A 21,731-nucleotide genomic window follows, 5' to 3' on the forward strand; every position below is an offset into this window, starting at 1 on the left:
AATAAACAAAACAGAAAACACGGTGATGGTCAAAAGTACAGCTGCGTATATAAGCTAGTCCAACAATTTGAAACCGTAACCCTTTTTGCTCAAGTTTCCATTGAGACGCTTCAGGCTCCATGGATGTCAAACGATGATCCTCGTTGTGACTCTATTAAGAAAAAGAGGCTCTAAATTACTGAACTTTTTAGCAACAGAAATGTTACAGTACATACAGGTCAACATAAAAGCAAATTCTGAAAGCAAACTTACCAAATAGCATTTTTTTGAACGTTTCGGATGTTTGTTGAGTTTCACCAAAGATTCCCTCCACCATGGATGTGCAACTGTGCGCCTGCGCAACTTTCGTCTCTCGGCGAGCTAGGCGTATTCTCGCGAGGCTGGATCCTGCTCTGCTCTAAAGAAATGTTACAGTCTACTTTGCTCTTATCAAACACCAATGAGACAAAAAAAATATGTTATGTGACTCAACATTATATTCTTCGTATCTCTATTTAACCCAGATAACATCATTGTTAAACAGTTATAAAACAACAGTTATGAAATATCTTCATAATTAACCAAATAGCCTTATCTAAATAAAATTGTTACGTAGGCCGCTTATTCAGCAGCGCTGTATTTTATGTCTGTAGTTTTGTTCTGATTGTCCAAAATATATCATCTCGAGATATCACTCGCCTACTTATAACAATGATGGACAGCCCCAAACCTAGAGATTAAAATGGAAATCCTCAATGGTTGCTTTGATGCACCCTTCAGGTTCCACCCTAAGAAGTTGCATAGTTTGCGGTGAATGATGTCTGCCTCCTCCTTGGATGATGTAGCCTATCCCCTTAGTTCAACGCATACTGCATCGTCGGGGAGCCAACAGGATCAAACCGGGCAGAGCCGGTCGTGCTGCCCAATCATCACAAAGTAAGGGGGGAAGGCACAGAAGTAGACACATTCCTCTTGATAAACGTTGCGCAGTCAACAACAGACAGACGTTTTCTGCCGCAAGACTCCACCTGATTTGTCATGTTTACAACATAAACATTAAACCACCAACGTTTTACTGTGAAATTGCTGTAACCCCTACATTCTGTGCCAAAATGAACTGTTTATCCTACAACAGCCTATGTTTTACAAACATTAGGCCTACATCACAATTCTGTTCAATTATAAGCTACTGTATACACAGATATGAGTGTTAAAGTAACATTAGCTGTATTCTTTATGCAAATTTAGTAGGAGTGACATCATGAAGTCGCACTGATTATATTAATGCAAAACACAGATGTGCAGATAAAAAAAAAAAAAAAAACTTCAATAGATTCAAACTATGGTAACACATATCCTATCCTAGAGAGTCCTCTGCTGGTGGACTCATAGATTACAACACTGGCCCAGAAAACAAAAATCAGTTATCCGTTTGTTTTTACTTCTTAAAATTAAATGTTTGAAAGGTTAAGACAACTCATGGCTTATATTTAGGCTTACATATTTGTTATTAACATAATCTAATTGTTATTTATAATTTTAGATATTTTCGTACTGTTGTTGTTGTTGTTGTTGTTGTTGTTGTTGTTGTTGTTGTTGTTGTTGTTGTTAAGAGCAGTTTTCATATTTACAGTCTATTTCAGCCAAAGTATGATATTCATGAAGAACAATTTTAGCACTGTTTATTGCTGCTTTGAAAATCCTCCAATTCAATGAGAAATATTTGCAATTTCAAGCATCTCCACCATCCAGACGAGTGCAGCATTGAGTTGTTTCTAAGCCTAAAGCTGATAAAGTGGGACTGGAGCCATGTGACCAAGCTCATAGACAAAAACACATCATTTGTCTGACAATGTAGTGATGTTAAAAGATTAGGGAAAAAATGTATATTAGAAGAATGCTGATCAGAAATGTACTTGTAGTTGTTTTGACAGCTGGAAAAGGGAGTTTGAGATTCCCATTCAGACATTAAGACATTTAATATTAATAATACATCTGACATGATTTTCCCACAAAAGTTCAATTACCTTGTTTAAATTATTTTCAAATTTCAAAAGTTTAACTGTAACTTCACTGAAAATTCCATTCTTTGTATGTGCACTGGATGTTTCCACACTACACACTTGTCTAAGTTACATGCTGGACCACAATTGGTGGTTTCCAAACTAGTTTTGATGTCACAAAATCATGCTTGTTATAAAGTCATATTTAAGATGAACACAGAGAAACTTACCCCCTACAGCAGAAACATGTGAGAACAGCCTTCTAGTGTCAAACTCTGAACATACATCATTCTGCACATTGAAGCTCAAACATCGAAGTGAAGTAACAATAAGCAAAACTGCTGTTATTTAGTCAAGCCAAGCCAAATATCTATGGATATCGGATTGGAGATTTGGAGATCGGTTTTGATGCTGGCAAGAAGAGCTTTTCATATTACATTTCATATTACACAATCTGGACTGTGGTCATAACAACTACATCTTATAACGTATTCCCTGTTATATATTGTTCTTATTCTTATTCAATCAGTCAGTTAATATGTTATTATGTTAATATTTCATAGTCATAGTTAATATTTAATAATACTCTACTGCACTGTTCAATCCCTGCACTGTTCACTTTTGCACTATCACCATTGCACACAGTCTACCATAGCACCTTATCATTTTATATCTCAATGAGACTAACCTGGTTAAAATAAAGGTTAAATAAAAAAATAAAAAATCATGGTCATTGCATTTCTGTGCGTGATTTTTATTTTTATTTTTATTCTTATGTATGTGTGATATATGTGTGTATATGCGTTTGTTGTGTTAAGGTTGTCTAAGCTACTGGATCGTAAAATTTCCTTCGGGATGAATAAAGTACCTATCAATCTATCTATCTATATGCTCTTCTTGCCAGCATCAAAACAATCCTAAACATTTTAAGTTTATTTGTATAGCATTGTTCAATCACATATCAATTCAAAGTGGTTTACATAAGACACAAAGAGGCATTTCAAAAAACTATGTCTCTACATTCTGACTTTTTATTATTGAGTGAATTGTTTCACTCATCTTATCTGGATACATGCAAATTACAGGCTTTATGATGGGATTATGGAGTTAGCTGTATGGTAACAGCAAACAGCTATGGAGCTAAGTGTTAGGGGGATTTGTACACATGCCAAGCAAAATGTAGAAGCCTACTGTGTCTGCATGTCTTTCCTCTCTCTTACATGCATTTACGTATATACTGCTACTTCCAGTTAGTTAACAATGTATAGCCTAACACAGAAGTAAAAGCTGTTGGTAAGGAAACTACCATGAAGTGCCGTAACAGATAAAGCTGTTGTTGACAGTGACGCTGCAGCAGCTCCTTATTACAAAAGATGCCTTTGTTGACTCTACTTTTAATTCTCAGAATTGAGTTCTACATAGCCTATATTTAGTGGTTAATATCCCAGTCAAGAACGTTGAGGGTATATTCAATGCTGAGGGGAAAAAACGGTGTGACTTTTAGATACAAATGTCACTGAGAATGTGTATTTAGATCCAACAGTTAGACGCAAAACATAGAATTTACATGACGTTACATTGGTTGTATGTTAGCATAGACTGTATAAAATAGGTCTCTAGAGAACAGTGTGGTTGCATGAACACAACTCACGCACATATTTTAGTATTGTATGTCTTCTGGGTTTAAAATCCATGTTTTGGGCAATCATTTTCAATGTTCAACCCAAATAACTGAAACACCAGCAAAGTCAGTAGGCTACTGCAGCAAAAGTAGCCAGGGTGGGACCATACATTTGAATATACATATATATCACACATATCCTTGAGAATGTGTGAAGTGATGAGTTAAAAATGCCAAATCTCTCTCTTTGCTCTGGCCAGAAATCTTCAGCTTCAACAAGGTGCTCTGCTGATGTCTGTCCAGGTGGGTGCGCTGTGCTTCACATTAAGCTTCTCCCTGCATTTAATCAACAAATTACAGGCATGCATCCTAACTGAGAAATACCTCAGTTGTAACAGATAATACACCACAAAGCCCCTCATTTTGTTGGTGAATAACAGAACAATATAATAGCCTATTAGGTGCCACTAAATGCCACTATTTGCAGCAAATGTTTTGTTGCACTTTGACAAGTGTGTTAATATTGTTATTGAACGCATGTTTCACAATAATTCTGTGTTTTTGGTGTCTGACAGTGTTTTACCCCTAGCGAAACAGTCAAAATCACTGCCATGTTTTATTAATAATAATAATAATAATAATAATAATAATAATAATAATTATTATTATTTTTATTATTATTATGGTGATTACTTAACAGAGATAAAAACCTAATATGATACATATCATGTCACAACATGATAATAATGTCACACTTTTTATTTTTAGTTGTTATAGTTAGGCTTTATGCTAGACATAATTATAGTAGGTCGGTGTGTGTCCTGGAAGAATCTCATTCATATTGAAATTGGGAACTAGTTAAGTGGATGTGATTTCATTTTTCCTATTGTGGTGCATGAATTTATCTTCAACGTGCTCCGGCTGGCGTTGGAAGTAGTTCCGGTGGTTTAGCAGCAGAACGGAGCACAGAGAGCCGGGATCTTCATATTGTTGAGCGCAAATGCGAATTCGAGTCCGTCCGTCATGACTTTCGAATGACCACAGCAGCGGTCAGTTTGACGCCTGCAGAGCACCGTGCATGCAGCCTAGTGACAGCGCCGAGGCTTTTGTCTTCGAGTGGAATTTCCAAGTGCAGAATAGGCGTCTGGAGCTTCTGAACCAGAGTAACGTTACAAAAAAATTGAACCGGTTCATATTCACCTACGACGGTGAGTAGTCTGTGCAGAACAATGTTTGAATGTTAGTCATGAATGTTTGTGACAAATAGTGATATAGCCTACTGGGAAATAAGTGTTTTTACTTAATGACTGGCTGACAAGTTCTCTGCCTGTCACAGAATGTATGCATACAGACACTGTAGCATTTGTCTATATCCCGAATGTCCGTCAGATAAAGTCAACTTATTTTAAGTTTCCAATAATAGTCTACCATGCAGCTAGTGGGGCTGCCAGGTAACTGGAAGGAAGTGAAGGAAGTGGTGTTTAATAGAACCATCATTAGTGTGCAAGACAGTGCCTTGCACAGCTGAAAACATTTTTGAAGTAATACCAGTGGAAGCTTTTAGCCTGACCGAGCAACAATCCAAGCTCAGAGTCCCTATTAGTAGCAACGTAACTGTATGGAGAGGCAAAATTAGCTTTAAAGTATAGTGTATCAACTACAACGTTTAAAACGCATGAACTCGATGGTTGTAAGGAAAGGTAGTAACCGAAGGAAAAATAAGTCAGTTCAGGGGATTCATAAGATCTAACTCTAAATTTGTTTCACAGTATAACATATTTTATATAGGTTTATTTATATATATATATATATATATATATATATATATATATATATATACCGTAAGTGTTGATTTCTTTTTGTTTACTTGTGTATGTGTGCATGTATATAGACATTTACAGTATTCCCATGCATGTACTGTATGGATGTACACTATGTTGGCATGCATATTATTATGCAAGTATGCATCATTTCATGTTTCATGGTTATCAGTCAGCACAGTTTGTAAAGGATGGTCATTTTGAGTTGCTTCCCATGTTTAGTTTATGCAATTTATTAAGATATAAAGTATTAAGACTTAAAATACCAAGTCAGTTTTACACCACTCGTGTTAACATTTTGTTGAAAGTTAACATAATTTACAGAATTGACATTAACATGTGCTTTATATTAGATACAGATAGCACTAAATGACACATCTTTTTGTGAAAACATCTTAGTTTACCTGATGCAGACAGAAGATATGGTAATTTGCCATAACTGCCCTTGAGCACCTGTTTTTTTTTTTTTTTTTTTTTTTAACAGTGCAGGTCACTTTTAGTTGCCTTTTTACACTAAGTTAGGTGATGGTGCAGTATGCTCATCCACTATGGATTTATTTTCCATAGGCTGCCTCAAATGGATCGCTGCAGACTCTTTCCATAAAGAGCCTATAACCTTACCATGAACGGTGACCATCTCATACTGTAAAAGAGTCATTATCTTTCATCATGCTGCAGTAGGGAGAGCCAGCCAATACTATATATTTTCTTCTCTTCAAAAAAACACACAGACAAGGGGAGTGTGTGTGTGTGTGTGTGTGTGTGTGTGTGTGTGTGTGTATGTGTGTGTGTGTGTGTGTGTGGGCGACAGACTGAGAGAACGTTTGAGAAAGTACCCTGTTCCTGATTTGGATGCGCCTCTAATTCCTATCAAGATGAGAGCTGTCTGAACAGATTTCTCTCATCATTATTTGCTCTGAGATTTACTTGCGCTTGTAAATGGTGTTGATTGAGGGTAATTTGGCTTTTTAATTGCCGAACAGCTGCCACACTCACTGCTGATTGCCATTGTAGACTTTCTGAGTAGATCACTCATAGACCTAAATGCCTCATTAAAACGTTATGCAGAATCGCATGAAACGTGAAGAGAAGGAACCCTCATAATGTTTTACTGATTTCTGTTTTATCATCGGAAAGGTCGTTGTAATTATCGTCAATGTCAGCAAATGCAATGCTTAGAAACGAGTGTAGTGATGACTTTTTGAAAGTTGAATTAAGGGTTATTTGTGGATACTCTTGCATTTGAGTTTCTTTGATAAAGATGAACTCCATGTGCCCGTGTAACAGATGTTAGTTGGGCATAGATGAGAAAGACTCGGAGGACCATTTTCCACCATTTATTCCATTGTCTGCCAGACCAACTCACATACAGATATTGCCTCCAGGTTGGCCACTGCACATCTGGATCATCAATGCAAAGCAGTACTCTGAGCAAACTTCTTTATAATGTCTCAAGCAATACAACTTTAACAAAATACTAACTTTGACATGAGGCTTAGCCAGTATGTTTCCTTATGTTAGAAAAGTATTAGCTGAGAGCTTTTAAAACTGACTATGAAACCTTTTTTTCTTATATCAATATAACAAAAACTTAACTGTCTCTCTCAAAAAAAGTAAAGTAAAACCATGAAAAATATAGAAAATGTAATCCAGTGTAATAAGATACGTAGAGTTAAGCCACTAAACATAGGCAACAACATAATTACAATTACCATGGAGCACATACCTGCAGGAAGACAATACAACACACACATATTTCTCCAGGTCGGTCCCTGCACATCTGGACCTAGATTTACATAACAACAGAATTTACACAGAGAAATAGCTGCCAAAATCTCGACAGGGATACGCGAGTCACATGTAAAAAAGGTGGCCCTTTGAGCAAGGAATGACGCTTAGCGAACTCCAACGGTGAAATGGAAGTGTCTACAAAACTGTTAGCTGTTAAAATAACTTAAAAACATTGGCGTAACATAATACTACCATTGTTAAACAATGTGCATTAAATGTTACAACAGTCTTTTTTTAATTATTACTGTATCAAAGAAAACAGTAAAATAGCACCACACAAGTTGCCACATCAATGCAAAGCAACACTGCGAAGGTGGGCTATAGGAACTAAATTAGCACAGGAGATGTCGGTAAATAAAAATAGCTAAGGCTGCTCAGTGAGATAAGATTGACAAATTGTAAACAATTATTAAATAATGAATACAATTCTCAAATACAAAATTAAAGTAAAATCAAGTTTTAACCCTTTTACACTGGTATATGAATCAGTTATGGCTGTCGAGATTTTATGTTGTCTTCCTGCATATTTATTAAGATAAGATAAACCTTTATTGTCTCCGATAGGAGAAATTCATCTTGGGCATTCGAGAGAAATGAAATGGCGACACATCGCACATAAACACACAATAAACATACAGTTAACCTACATAGAAACGTAATAATGCATTATCTCATCCAATGCTTCAATGAACATCTAATGAACCTCACACAATACCCCCCTACCTCCTCACAATCACAGAAGAACAGAAGAGAACCCACAACACATCCTCCCCCTCGTATTGCACTTAATTTTGATAACGATTGCACATTTCCCGTTAACTCATGCTGTGGTCAATAACTTCTGTATTGCACAATGCCCAATTGCATAATACCATATCAAATATAACATAGCATATATATATATATATATATATATATATATATATATATATAAAATATTACACCAGTACCCTCAGGCATTGCACATCCTATAACCATAATGGTAAGTACCACAAATATTATTTAGTAGTATTAGTCACACATACATCACTGCAGCCAATACACACCCAAATCTTATCTCTTATTATTCATTAATTTGATTGAAAGCGGCACAAATTAGAATTTATAATTTATAATTGAGCTTGCAGTTTGGTAACCTGTACCTGATTTGGGTCGTGGGTGATTTTGAGACCCTGTTTCCTCACCGCCTCTTCGAAGAGCCCCTGAAGAGGAGTTGGTGGCAATTGGCCAATTATTTTTCCAGCCCTTTTTATCAAGTTTTGGAGCTGTGATTTTAATTTAACGGACAGGTTACCGAACCAAGCCATAATGCAATAACGAACAATAGATTCAATGGCTGCCTTGTAAAACAGTAGCATGATATCTTTGTCCACTCCATGAACTCTAAGTCGTCTTAAAAAAATATAGACGCTGACATATCTTTGAGCCAACATACTCCACTTGATGGGACCACTGCAACTGACAGTCTAATTGTATGCCTAAATACTTATATGTTGTTACCTGCTCAACAAGTACTCCTTCAGTTTGAAGTGTGCATTGATCTTCTATAGACCTGGGGTCAAAAATCATTTCTTTTGTTTTATTTACATTAAGTGGCAGGTTATGCCTTATTATGATGTAATATATTCTTTTTGTTTGACTTCATAAGTAATGTTGGGAAGCCAGTCATTTTTCTCAGTGTCTGCCAAGAATGAGTTGCTACCCAATTAAAACATGATGGAGTAGACACTGAACCCAAATTATGACATAATGTGCTTTGTTAAGCAGCTAATGTCTGTAAACTAAATATACAGTTTTATATGTATTTACATTTTTGGAGAAAAAAAATATAGTAATAGATATTTGTTTAAGTACATATAGAATCAAAACACGATCACAGTATCCTGTGTTAATCCAGTTTTCACAAAGTTCATTTTATTGAAAAACCCCAGCATGATTTAGCATTAGCATGTATCATTAAGAAGTATTTTTTTTTTTTTTTTACAGCTCATAAGTACAAACCCATCACTTTGATGTGCTCTTCAGAAAGTGTTTGTCTGTCTGAGTCCACAGTAATGATCCCTGTAAACAGACCTTTCATACCGCTGCCATTACACAGAATCTGCGTTTAACCTGGGAAAGAAGATCTGTTTACTTAAGGACTTACTAAGCAAGAATATGCTTTTAGCAAATACCAACACCCACTCTCTTCACTTGGATTGATGCCTGCAAACATCTTCGTCTTCTACTGTTTATTGTGAACACTTCCGCCAGAGCGGCTGTTGGTATGCCATGCTCAAAGATTTTGTCATAGCTATTAAAATAGGTGAGGAAGAGGTCTCATTTGCTATAGCTAGAAGCCCTCTAATCTGCCTCTGTTATTATCAGTCAACTACAAGGTCAATAGGCCATTTTTTAAACTTATAATCAGCTGTTTAAATCATCATTTAGACAAAGTGATTATTGAAATGACCGGATATTAGAAGTAATTACCGGAGCCCTGCAAGTGAGTGGATGTGGATCCTTCAGCCCCAATCAGCTGTTCCTTCGTTATTGATATACCTATATACCTGTACCTCAGCTAAATCTTCAGGCTGGTAAGGCGAATGCATTAGAGCAGACTTAATCTCCTTTTAAGTACCTTTTAGTTCCCTGAGTGCTCCCAGTCGGTGTGATTTTTGTCTTGTCCCCAGGAAAGTACACATCATTTTGGATTCAAATGCAGCAAATCCTTTTATCTTGTCAAAATCCTCTTTGATTCTGTTAGGAAAGCGTTGCAATGATTTGAAAGAGAAAGATGTGAAAGATAAAATGGGGGATGATCACTTTTAAAGGGCTGTCATTTGGATTGAACTCGGCAGCGGTGCTTCAAGCAACAAGAGTTCAGTGCAAAGCCTCCGTTGTGAACCTGATGTAGAGCCTGTGTCTTACGCAAGCTGAGAGTGTTGTTGCACTCTCCTGGTTATGTTTTAATGAGTAACAATTGTTAGCCAATTTGCATGTAAAACAATGTTATTATAAACAAGCATCAAAAAGCTGTTATACTTCTAAAAAATGTAAATTACTCTCCATTATAAAGCGCAACAAAACCTAAGCCATGCCTCTGAGCCAGGGCCTCTAGGTTTTGGATGCTTGCTTCCATTATTAATGCTATTCACAAGCCAAACTTTTTAGGTTGGTACAGTTGGGTGCTTTAATCTATTTTTTGCTGTAAATTAATGAATTTTTAAAGAGGACTAGTCCTTGCTGAATAGGGCTGGATGTGGGAATGTAGTTTGAGTCGTGGTGACGCAGTGCTATAGCCCCCTTTACTGTGCAAAGCGTGAGTTCACAAACAGCATCCCATCTCTCTCTTGGGACCTTTAGTTGGGGGAGTTTGCCAGAATGCTGCACTCCTATGTTTTATTTATGACAAAATATGCCTTTTTAACTTGCCGTTGTCAGAATCTAGAATTGTGATAGCTTTTTCCTAGTCGGCAGTGGTAAGTCTTCTGGGTCGCTAACTCCCTCTACCTTGGCAGATGTTTTTCAAGTGTCTGTGTGGGCTTAGTGAGCTAAATATTTTTACTCGAGGCCTTTGGGGATTCAGTGGAACCTACTGATTTCCTTACCTTCTTTCAATCAGATGTTCTTTCAGACCTGATTAAAAATTTTGTTAATTGTTAAGTTCTGTTTCATTTGAGATGTCATTTGATTGACTTGGTTGACATGGGCCAGCGATCAGTTTTCAGAACCCAGTGATTAAAGTGCTGTTCTGTCAGGGATAAATTATTGTCCTCTCTCTCTGTATTACTCCCAACCTTATGTTTCTTTTCAAGCATTAGTTTGCCTGACCACTCACTTAAAGTAGTAAGGCCGTACAGTATATCTCAGTTTGAAACTCTGCATTACATCGATGCCTCTCCAGGTCTCCGAGGTCTCTCTTGAGAATAAGTAGACAGTATCAAACGATGATTGCCTAACCCGGCTCCATTGAGAGAGCAAGGCGCCACCATAAGGACAGCTGATTTTCCTTGATATTTTATAATTGAACCTTTTCACGGGTATGTTTTCTGGCGCTGAAGCAGAAAGTAATTAAGACGTTCAATACTGCTTTTTGGACCTTTTCCTCCTTCCTTTGAATGGCCCACACTCTTAGACATGACAGCGCTCAGTATGCTTACAGACTTTCTTTTGACACATTAGCCTTACCGTTGCCAAGGCAGTTTTTGCCAGAAACCTCCTCTACTCTGCACGCTCCAGGTGGGTATTTTGTCATTACTTCATTTTCCTCTGAAAATATTTTGATGCCTCTTTCTTTTGGCTCCCTCCCCCCTTCTCTCACCCATCCCCCGTCACTCCATTCAAAGTTCTCTATTAAAATGCAGAACTGTAAAGCCTCTCTCTAGTCTAAAAGCCTGCTAGCAGCGGGGGACTGTTAGCTGTTAGTGATGCATACAGCTGAGCTACAAAGTCTAATTGGTGAATACATTCAATCACACACACAGACCCTCAACTCTTTTAAAGGGACAATGTTCCCAGTCATGAAAGCTCCATCCACAGTGCAGAGAGTGATGTATTTAAATTCTTTGGGGAAGAAAGATTTTGTTCATAAACATCCAAATCAATGCTCCTCTTTTCATATTAATGCTTGTAATCTTTTCTGGGAGTGCTAGGTAATAGCTCACAACCTTTAAAGCAACACTATGTAACTTTTCCCGCTTCGTTCCCCTACAGGTTGTCTCATTGGAACTACAGCTGCAGCTAAAAGTTACATAGTGTTGCTTTAACGTACCAAAGTTAACTTGTACGTGCTTTTTGATACCTACTAATGTTAGCCAAATGTCTATCGCTGAAAATGTATGTTCCCATGCACATTTATACTACAAGCATTCAAGCTATTTAATCAAACACTCCTACATATGTATGATCAGCTGCCAGTATATACCCTCTTTTCTGCCTTTATTTTCTATTCAACTTCAGCTCTTTGAAATTTGTCTGGTTGGTGAAGTTTTTTTCCTGATCAATGATTCACAGTGGAATCTTGTGGGGTTGTATGAGCCCCCAATCACTGCATTACAATTAGTACTCTCCTGCCCTGCAGCAAGGAGATCAACTTTCAGGGACCGTTTTCTGAACTGTAATGAAATTTAGTTTAAATAAATCTGCATTAAACTCAATTATTATTATTAAGTTAAAGTGCTCATATTATGCTTTTTGGCTTTTCCCCTTTCCTTTATAGGGCCCTATCTTGCATCCAGCGCAATTGACTTTGTACACTGACGCATGTATCATTCCTATTTTGCACCCGACGCACAGCGGACTTTTCCCTCCACAGACTCACGTCGGTAAATTAGGGAATGAACTTGCACTCCCGGGGGCGGTTTAGCAAAGAGAGGAGGCGTATTTCGGCGCAAACGTTCCCTAGTGCTATTTTGCAGTTTCAGAAAACAATTCTGCCACAGACCAGGAAAAACCTAGTCTAAAGTCAGTGGCGCGTTATTCAGATGCTATTTTAAGGGCGCATGCTTGGCCGTAATGTAGAGTGTGCACACCGCGCATACACTTTGCTTCTCTCATCTCACGGACCCATTTGCAAACCATACATATATACAAGGAAAAATATGACCTTGTTTTACACAACATTTCCATGAATTATGGATGTGTTGATGACATAAATGAGGAAATATTAGAGGACTTAAGGAGATGTGTGTTGAACTGCATATGCCGATGCCACTTAACCCAAATGCCCCAGCAGCAGCACGGGAGAGGAGAGACAGAAGAGCTGCATCGTCTATAGTGGTAATCTCGGTCTAATGTTAGACTACATTGCAAAAATATCACCATGCATTCATAACCTCGTGATTCAGTGAGAGTGAGCACAAAACATCGGAAAGTATGTTTTTGTGACATTTCTTTACTTACATTTTGTCAAAAAGAAAAATCAATAGCAAGCGTTGGTCTCCTCGGCTGTAAACCACTCCTGGTGTGCGCCCATGGATGTATTAAGAGCGTGCGCCTAGCAAATCTGCCATTATAATAGCAATACGCCATGGAACAAGCGCGCCTGCTTTTAAACGGAATGTGAGATAATGCTCTGATTGGTTTATTGCACTTTATGCCCAAACCACACCTATGAGTAATGTAGCTACTTCAGACCAACCCATTTTAGATTTGCGTCTGGCGCAAGAGTCATTTATCCCGCCAGTATAATAGCAACAGCGCCCAAGATCTGCCCACAAAGCTACTTGCGTTTGGCGTTTGATACTTGCGCTTCAGATCGTTAAAATAGGGCCCATAGTGTTATATATCTTTTTGTGCATGTTATAGGTTTACAAAGTGAAGCCCAAAGTCCACCCCAAATGGACTTACCATCTCCAACAGAAAACACTGTTCACAAACTGCTCCAAACAGCTCTATTGTAGTCCAGCCTTTACTTCCGTGACGAACGTGCGTCACTTTGTAACACACGTTATAATGCTCGACTAGCTGCTAGCATGGCACTCCCTCAGACTAGCTAGCAGCACTTACTGTGCATGTGCCACTCCCAACAAAGATGGAACAGAAGTGCGATGCCTCACTCTGTAGCTAAAACAGAGAGCTCAACACACAGGGTGAAAAGAGGAGCTGCAGCAATGTGTAGTACAACAAAAATATGGTGTTCTCCGAAAATTAAACCACATAAACCTATTCTGGTACAACCTCTAAATACAATTATGAACCTGAAAATGAGCATAATATGAGCACTTTAACTATAAAAGTATAGTGTTCAAAGTGAGACCTGCATTTAATAAACAGTAAAAAAAGACATCATAGGCACTTGTGATATGGATCTAAACCTGAGGATGCTGTTAGTAGAAGTAATTGCATTAATACCAATAGACTGTATGGATGTTGCCAGTCCAAATGTGTAGCCCTAAAATGCAGGATTTTGCCTGACGGAACATCAACAAAGACAGAAGGGTTCATTTCCTCTCTCTCTCACATATTGCTGTTTCAGTACACTCAGATATTAATGAACAGTTACCTGAGATGAGATATGTGAGTTTAGCACTCAGCATATATGCATACAATACAATACAATGCATTTCTATAGAAAACGGATAGCCCTAAGATAAGCAGAGATATAATACTGAAAGCTGTCTTCTCTGCAGTGATCATTTTTCTCCCCTGAAACCATGTGGGCCTCTGAGGCTGATGTGAACCATAGCAGATATCAGAAACAAAAGGCACAGTGCTGAGGTTAGCCCAGTCACTGTGGGACCAGTTGACTGAGTCGACTAGGTAATTGGTTGCGTCTACCCACCCAGCAGGGCCCCTCTCCCTAGAAGCCAAGTCATGCCCCTCTTTCCGCTCTCTTCTATTACTCATCATCCCAATGCCTCACCAGGCTAGCAGTGCGAAGCTACACCGTGCCGCCATGCAGCCAACCCACGCTCCCAAACATCTCAGCAACAACAGCCACGGCAGCACAGCAGGTCAGGGCTTGTGGCAGACTGATTTGCAGCCTGAGCCTCCTTTTTAATGAGGGGAAAATAAGTACTTGTTGTTCTGTGTCTTGTGTGTCGCCACCCCCATCCCCACCTACCCACCACCACTGCAACTAGCAATGCTACCTTCCCTTCAGCGAAAGAAAAAAAAAAAAAAAAAAGAAGAAGAAAAGAAAGTTGCACTAATTAAGATGGCTTCCTGGGATTTGGAAGAGGGGGGTTGGCTATGACTTCTCCCACAGTGGCAGGGCCTTGAGGAGGAGATGGGGGTGGTGTTGTGCAAGAGGCCTCATCGGGCATATCTCGTCTCTCTGTTCCTCTTTCCTTCCCGTAGTCCCACTGCCTGGGTTGTTTGGCTTGATAAGTCTGCTGCTAAACATTTGTTTTTTTCTACTTGTAATTAAGCAAGGTTTTTGCGGGAGCTGAGTACTTCCCTTCTTCTTCTTCATCCTGGTGTATCGGGCTCTCCAGGGGGATTGGTGGAAAGAGAGACAGGGGTTTATGTTGCTCCTGGTAGGCCGGCTCATTGAATTTCTCCCACCTTGATTATATACAGTGAACATGAATGGAAAATGCGTGGGCCAACATGCTCTTTGTTGTTCTAGGACAAGCGAAGGTTACTGCATGGGATGGTAGATGAAGGTTTAGATGTAGATTTCTGTATCCTTAGGAGGCTAAATCCATCCAGCCGTCGTTAACTATTCACTGGCATTGGTCCACTCCGTAACTCTTTTGTAAAACTCGTAGGTTTCCTGCATTTCGCAGAATGTAGGGCTTTTATCATCCAAAAGCACCAAGCACCAAACAAGGCAATTTTCTTTGTTGAATCATAGTGTGGTCTGAATGCAACATCTTCACTCCAGTGATGAGTAACTGTTACATGACATTCTCAGTCCAGGAGTGACAAATCTACGAATGTTCAGTGAGTAAAGTACAGAACAATGGTATTTTCTCTCTTATGCACCAAATGCGATTGTCTTTGTTGTTTCTTCCTGACTCATGATAAAAGTATTTGCAAAAGCCCCCACCACCAAAAAACTAACAAAAAGAAGTTCCTATCCTACTTGCACAGGACACATTTTTAAGTTCAGCGCCGCTCTAAAAATAGCTACCAAATTAAAATGTTGGGGCTTCTTGAGTTTTTTTCATTGTTTGTGTCTGTCTGAACAGGATCTGAGATGCTGGGGGAGTAGGGTATGGGGGGTGGGTGGTCATGGACTTGACAGGAGAGTCTAGAGTCAGAGAATAGGAACACAGTGTTGGTGGGGGGGGGTTACACAGAGAGGGAAGGCGACGAGCCTTTCGGCTCCTCTAGAGGATTGGAATTCCTCCCGAGCTGTTCCCCCCATTTGGCAGGCACTTGTGAAAACAATTCCCCAGCTTTTAGTCACTCTGCAGATCCAATTGCCATTTCCACTTTGGAGAGAACGAGAGTGAGAGGCAATCCAGATAGACAGACAGAAAACAGTGAGAGAAAGAGAGAAGAGTTTTAATCGGGTTGGACAGATGCCGAGGCCAGTTGAGCGGCTGTGCGATATTAATATCTTTATGAAGGCTGTCTGGCAGTGCAAGCTCACCGTCTTGTGTGGTTTTGTGTTTGTGCGTTGCAGCAGCGGCCATCGCGGTGGCTAAATGAAGAACTTGTGAACATGCACGAGGGAAGGACTCTACCTCTCACTTTGGTTACTTCCCCAGATGCTTTGGCCCAAAGAAAGATGGAAAGGAATGGGAAGAGTAAGACACTTAACTCATACCTATTTTCCCATACTGCTATGCTTTTTACTGTTCAATTAATGTTATACAACTGTTTGATTAAAGTTTTCTTATTTATAGCTCACAGTGCAGATCATGTTTATGTGCAGTGTTAAAGACCAAGTGATGAACATGCCAAAATATTTAGTTTTCCATTATACCAAGCTACGCTGTAGGTGGAAAGTCATGGCGAGTTAATATCTGTGTGTCTCTGCCAAGTGTGCTTTCTGCTCCAGCAAAAGGAGATGAATAGGCGTAGTAAACAAACCTCCTGCTCTTCCAGACTTGAGCCAAGGCTGCTGCACAGCACCCATTCAGTGAGCCAACAGGAGATCCTCCATACGCCACGTCGCTGAGCCTCTCACCCTTTCCTTTTGACCCCCTCGGCCTACAAGCACCATGACCTCTGAGCTGGAGAGTAGCCTGACCTCAATGGACTGGCTCCCCCAGCTCAGCATGAGGGCAGCCATCCAGAAGGCAGATGCGGGACACCACCACGGCCACCACCATGGACACCACCACCACAGTCACCATCACGGGCACGGGCCTGCCAAGAAAATTGCCCATCTGGACGCAGGAACAACGCTGGACCAGGAGGAAGCTGCACAGCACAGAGACGGTAAACCTCCCTACAGCTACGCCAGCCTGATCACCTTTGCAATCAATGGCTCGCCACGCAAACGGATGACCCTCAGTGAGATCTACCAGTGGATCTGTGACAACTTCCCCTACTACCGAGAGGCGGGCAGCGGCTGGAAGGTAAGACGAGACAAAAGAGAGAAACTATGTGATATGGAGTCTGGCTTTTTAGCGTTAAGCTTTTATAGCTGGTCTCAGGTCTGTGTGTCAACATATCTAATACCCTGGTGGATCCAAATGGGTCCAAGTTCACTCCAGCTCTGATCTTATGGTTCCTCATAATCACTGTGGGAGAAAATATTTGAGGATGTCAGCTTATGTAAAAGGCCGACAATTACTTTTTGGAATTTGATTCACAGATATTAAAGTCATCCTATACCGGGTTCACACTGGCTGCTGAAGCACCGCGATTGGCCACAAAGCGACGGGAAGCGCTGCCTGATTCCTTTAGACAACCATGTTAAGCAATTGTGCTGTTTACATAGAAGTGATCATTTCGGCTGTTTTTTTCCGCGAGCCACAAGCGAAAACACACTAATAATCTATAAAAAATGATATAGAAGGCATATATAATATAAATGATCTAATTCTGATGAATGATAAAATATGCATCCCCATGCTTCCTGAAAGCTAAACCTAGATTTGGAGTCAACAAATGGATTTGATGCTGGACTGATCAAATGCTTTCAAACCTCAACCCTATTGCTCATGCTCAAACTGCACAAATCTGATCCAGTGGTTGCCTCGAAGAGCACAGAAACCTTTTAGTAAACCAAGAATGATTGACAGAGACGTTTCGTCTCAGTCAGACGACATTATTAAATCCTTATGTAAATGCAGCTGTGCAAATCCTGGCTAATATGAGCAGAAAGGTAGCTGTGTTATTTGAGACGAATTAATAGATCCCTACGGTTGTGTTTTGGAGATTCTCTACCTTATTAGTGAAGAAGGGGATGGATATAGTCCTTCCACTGACACATTGAAAAAGCTGTCTGCAAACTATCAACCAATTCATCTTTCTGGAGCGGGGACATTTTTCTTCTTCTCATTATTTCTCTCTTTCACTTTCTATCTTCATCTCCCAAACACTTGCACTCCACCAATCCCACCCTCTCTTAGTCACTAACTCCTCTCTTCTTTCCCTTTCACAAACCTGTGTTTGTTCCCCGTCTATAATCTTCCACACACCATTCCCTGAGCAGAGATGCATGCCAGAAATGGAGACAAAAAGGTTATGATACAAGCCAGGTTGGGTTGGCAGAGCTTCTTACCTGCATGTAGGATTCAATCAATTTGTTTTCTGTTCGGAGAGAGAGGATAGGGGTTATTAAGACCATTCAGGCTTTCTCTCGCTGCAGCTCATGACTGCCTTCTCCTGCTGGATGTATTTGGGTGCCAGGATGTTTTATTATCCCATAATTACACCTCTGGATTCATTGATTTGTGTGTGTGTGTCTGCATTCAAGTAGCTATATTTCACATGTTTTGGCATTAATCCATGATCTCAGTGCAGAGAGTTTGTTGTGAGATACATAACCCAAAGTTGTATTGCATTTTAGTAGCATGTACAGGAACAAATTAAGCAGTACTTCAAGGTAAAACACATTTCTGTGTTAGTCTTTGAGAAAAAGCTGTAAACTTTTGCTTTCTGGATGACCTGCTTCAAAACAGTGGGGCTTGTTCTACACCAGCCATGGCCGTTGCAGGGAAAGTTACATAAGTCTGGTTCATTCCAGTTCAGGTGATTGCTGTCAGCTGTAAACAGTGGGACGCAGACACAGAGATTGTCTGGCTGCCACGTTCAGCAGACATGGTCTGCAAGTACACACTTTGAAATTTGTGTTTCCTGAATGTACCGACTCAAGGCGAACACGTGACTTTTCGGAAACCGCCTCATGCATGGTCCTTTGTGTTTGCCGTCTCCTTCACCCTCTGCCACACATGCGTGTACACACACACACACAAGCTTGTACACCCACAGAGAGACTCCCACTCAGGTAGGCAGTGTACGTGTGTAGTCTGCAGATTACACACGGGGAGCTGAGCAAGGGAGAGGAGATGAGGGTGGGGGAGAGTTGGAGAAGAGAGAGGAGACTGTCAGAGAGCAGAGGAGAGTTTTACTACCCAGCACACGCACTCCGTCTGCTCTGTATGATAATGTGAGAGCGCAGGAGCGCAGAGTTGAAACCAGGACACACACACACACACACACACACACACACACACACACTTTCAAGTGCATAAAACAGCCAATCTAGTTAGCTGGTATAATCATGTAGCTTTCCAAGGTCGTGAGATTTTTGTGTCTTAGCTGGAAATGAATATGGAGAGCTCTTTTCATCTGAGGAGTAATGAAAACCTTCCTCCGGAGCTGTGGAGGAGGTTTAGAATCCGTAACCCAAAAAACATGAAATTAAGTAGCACACAAATGTTTAAGCCATTTTTGATGGAGCTTGTTGACATTCCTTAATTCATCTTGTGCAACATGCATGACTAGCATTTCTGTTTTGAAAGCAAAGGAATGGAGATACAGTATACTGGAGTGGAATGCAAACAGTGTTGCATCAGACCCACATTATTTTCCAGAACCAATATAACCAGAAAACATAATGCCTCCGGCCACGGCTGTCGCCGACGAGAAGGAATAATGTTTTCTGGTCGTCAGTCCGTCCCATTCTCGTGAGCATGATATCTCAGGAGCACATCGAGGGACTTGGACTCGAGGATAAACTGATTAGATTTTGGTGGTCAAAGGTCAAGGTAATTGTGACCTCACGTCCGTCCCGTTCTTGTGACCACGATATCTCAGGAACGCCTGGAGTGAATTTCATTACATCTGGCTCAAGGATGAACTGATAAGAATTTGGGGGTCAAAGGTCACTGTGACCTCACAAAACACGTTTCTTTGGCCATAAATCAAGAATTCCTACGCTAATTCTGACAAAGTTAACACAAATGTCTAATAGAATAAAATGATGAAGTGATTGCATTTTATATCCAAAAGGTAAAAGGTCAACTTTACTGTAACAGTAAAATGTTCTGCAAATACTCTTTTCTGGCCATTATTCAATGCCATAACTCAGGAACAGAAGGGTTTTGGAGTTTATGACCACACTTCACATTTGGTCGAATGCTAAATTTGTGACACTAATCTTGGTTTCCCACCTTAAAACTGTGGTTATTGTATCTCTTCTCTGCTGCCAGGTTGAAGATGTGTGTGTGAAGCATCCACGTTTTACAATGCTTAGCTTCTCTGCAAGCATTGTGTTCTATCAGAATCAGCTTTATTGGCCAAGCATGTGAACACATACAACAAAACAAACTTTATTCGTATTCATCACATACATAAAGTACAATGTAGTGAAATTCAATTACTGCATATAAACCCGTCCTAAGTAGTGGAGCAGCGGACAGCTATACATGCAGCCTCCGGGGAGCTTATGGCGTTACATGGTACCTGCTCGACTCACCTCGACTCTACTCACCTTTTTTGTTTTCCCATTAGGAAAAAAAGTACCTAGTACTAGCTAACCGGTACTTTTTTTAGTATCACCTCCGTCGAGGTTCCAAGCGAGCTGAGGCGATACCAAAAGGTGACGTGAAAACCTGCAGACTACTGAGAGAATGTCACTAATCACTGCGTCATGCTAGCGACATTTGGGGGTGTCCTGAACAAACCCGCTATTTTTAAATAGTTTAGCCAGCGGTGTGTTTTATTTGCTGTCTCCAGCTTCTTTTGAAACAAAATTTGTCTTCTGCCTGTGGCAACAGCCACATGCCGAGAATCAAAAACAACACACCTTCGATGGTTTTGTGTGTGTGTCGGGTTTCCTGCGGCGTCGCTGTGACGACCAGCCATGCCCGCCTCACGCATGAGGAGGTTCTAAATCTGCAATGGAAAATGGAGGACGGGGCACCGCGGTCGAGCCGAGCAGAGCTGGTACTAGCAGTGGGTAAGCGCCATTAGTGTCTTGCTCAGGGACAGTTTGACTTGTGGCCAGAGGAGCCTGGAATCGATCTGCCAACCTTGTGGTTGTAGGCCATGCTACCTCCGAGCCACAAGCCAATTTGAATCTGTTTTTTGTTTCTCTCAAGGCATTTATACACTAATAGACATACAGCAGAACAAGAACAACAAAGCTCAAGTCAAATAAATTGTATTTATATACCCCTATATCACAAATCAAGAATTTGCATCAGGGGCTTCACAATCTGTACAGCAAATGACATCCTCAGACCGTTGACTCAGACAAGGAACAACTCCCAGGCTTTGATTTCTTGTCCTTCATCCTTCTCTCTGCAACAAGTTGCCAGTCTGCCACAGCTTGTTGTAGAGAGGGTGAGAAGGGATATCCAAGATGGCTTTGATTTTGTCCCTCGTCCTCTCCGCCCCTGCCTTCACACGTTCCAACATAGCTGGCCTTTCTTAACAGCTTGTTGAGACCGCAGGAGCCTGATGCACACACGGGAGGATCAGAGTCTCCGAAAGAACAGTCTGCTATGTCCTTTCCTAAAGAGGGATTCAGTGTTGTGAGTCCAGTTTTTCTTTATTGATTCAGGAATTATAAATGTCAATACAGTGATAACTTCCATTTTGCCAAAAAATACACTTAATACTTTTTTATTAAATCCCTTCAAAGTCTTCCCTACAAGCGCAAGACGTTGATTGTATATTACT

General features: G+C 40.2%; 1 protein-coding gene and 1 long non-coding RNA gene across 4 annotated transcripts in view; one reads left to right on the forward strand and one right to left on the reverse strand.

The window, feature by feature from the left end:
• Window positions 1-2,215: 2,215 nt before the first annotated feature.
• Window positions 2,216-19,956, reverse strand: LOC118496363. Its single transcript, XR_004898924.1, has 3 exons — window positions 19,946-19,956; window positions 3,927-3,932; window positions 2,216-2,320 (listed from the first exon to the last, which is right to left on the reverse strand). It is a non-coding gene; the product is annotated as an uncharacterized LOC118496363 (long non-coding RNA).
• Window positions 4,534-21,731, forward strand: part of LOC116040682 (forkhead box protein J3-like) — a 67,559-nt gene continuing 50,361 nt past the window's right edge. For 2 of the 3 annotated variants that reach the window (XM_031286224.2, XM_031286225.2), the window contains exons 1-3: window positions 4,535-4,811; window positions 16,273-16,396; window positions 16,698-17,173. In XM_031286224.2, coding sequence (XP_031142084.1) covers window positions 16,814-17,173 — 360 coding nt within the window. In that variant the 5' untranslated portion in view covers window positions 4,535-4,811; window positions 16,273-16,396; window positions 16,698-16,813. Of the gene's footprint in view, window positions 4,812-16,272; window positions 16,397-16,633; window positions 17,174-21,731 lie in introns of all 3 variants that reach the window. The other variant, XM_036007843.1, reaches the window with a different exon arrangement.

Source organism: Sander lucioperca, chromosome 12 (genome assembly GCF_008315115.2).
Source record: "Sander lucioperca isolate FBNREF2018 chromosome 12, SLUC_FBN_1.2, whole genome shotgun sequence".
NCBI lineage: Eukaryota > Metazoa > Chordata > Actinopteri > Perciformes > Percidae > Sander > Sander lucioperca.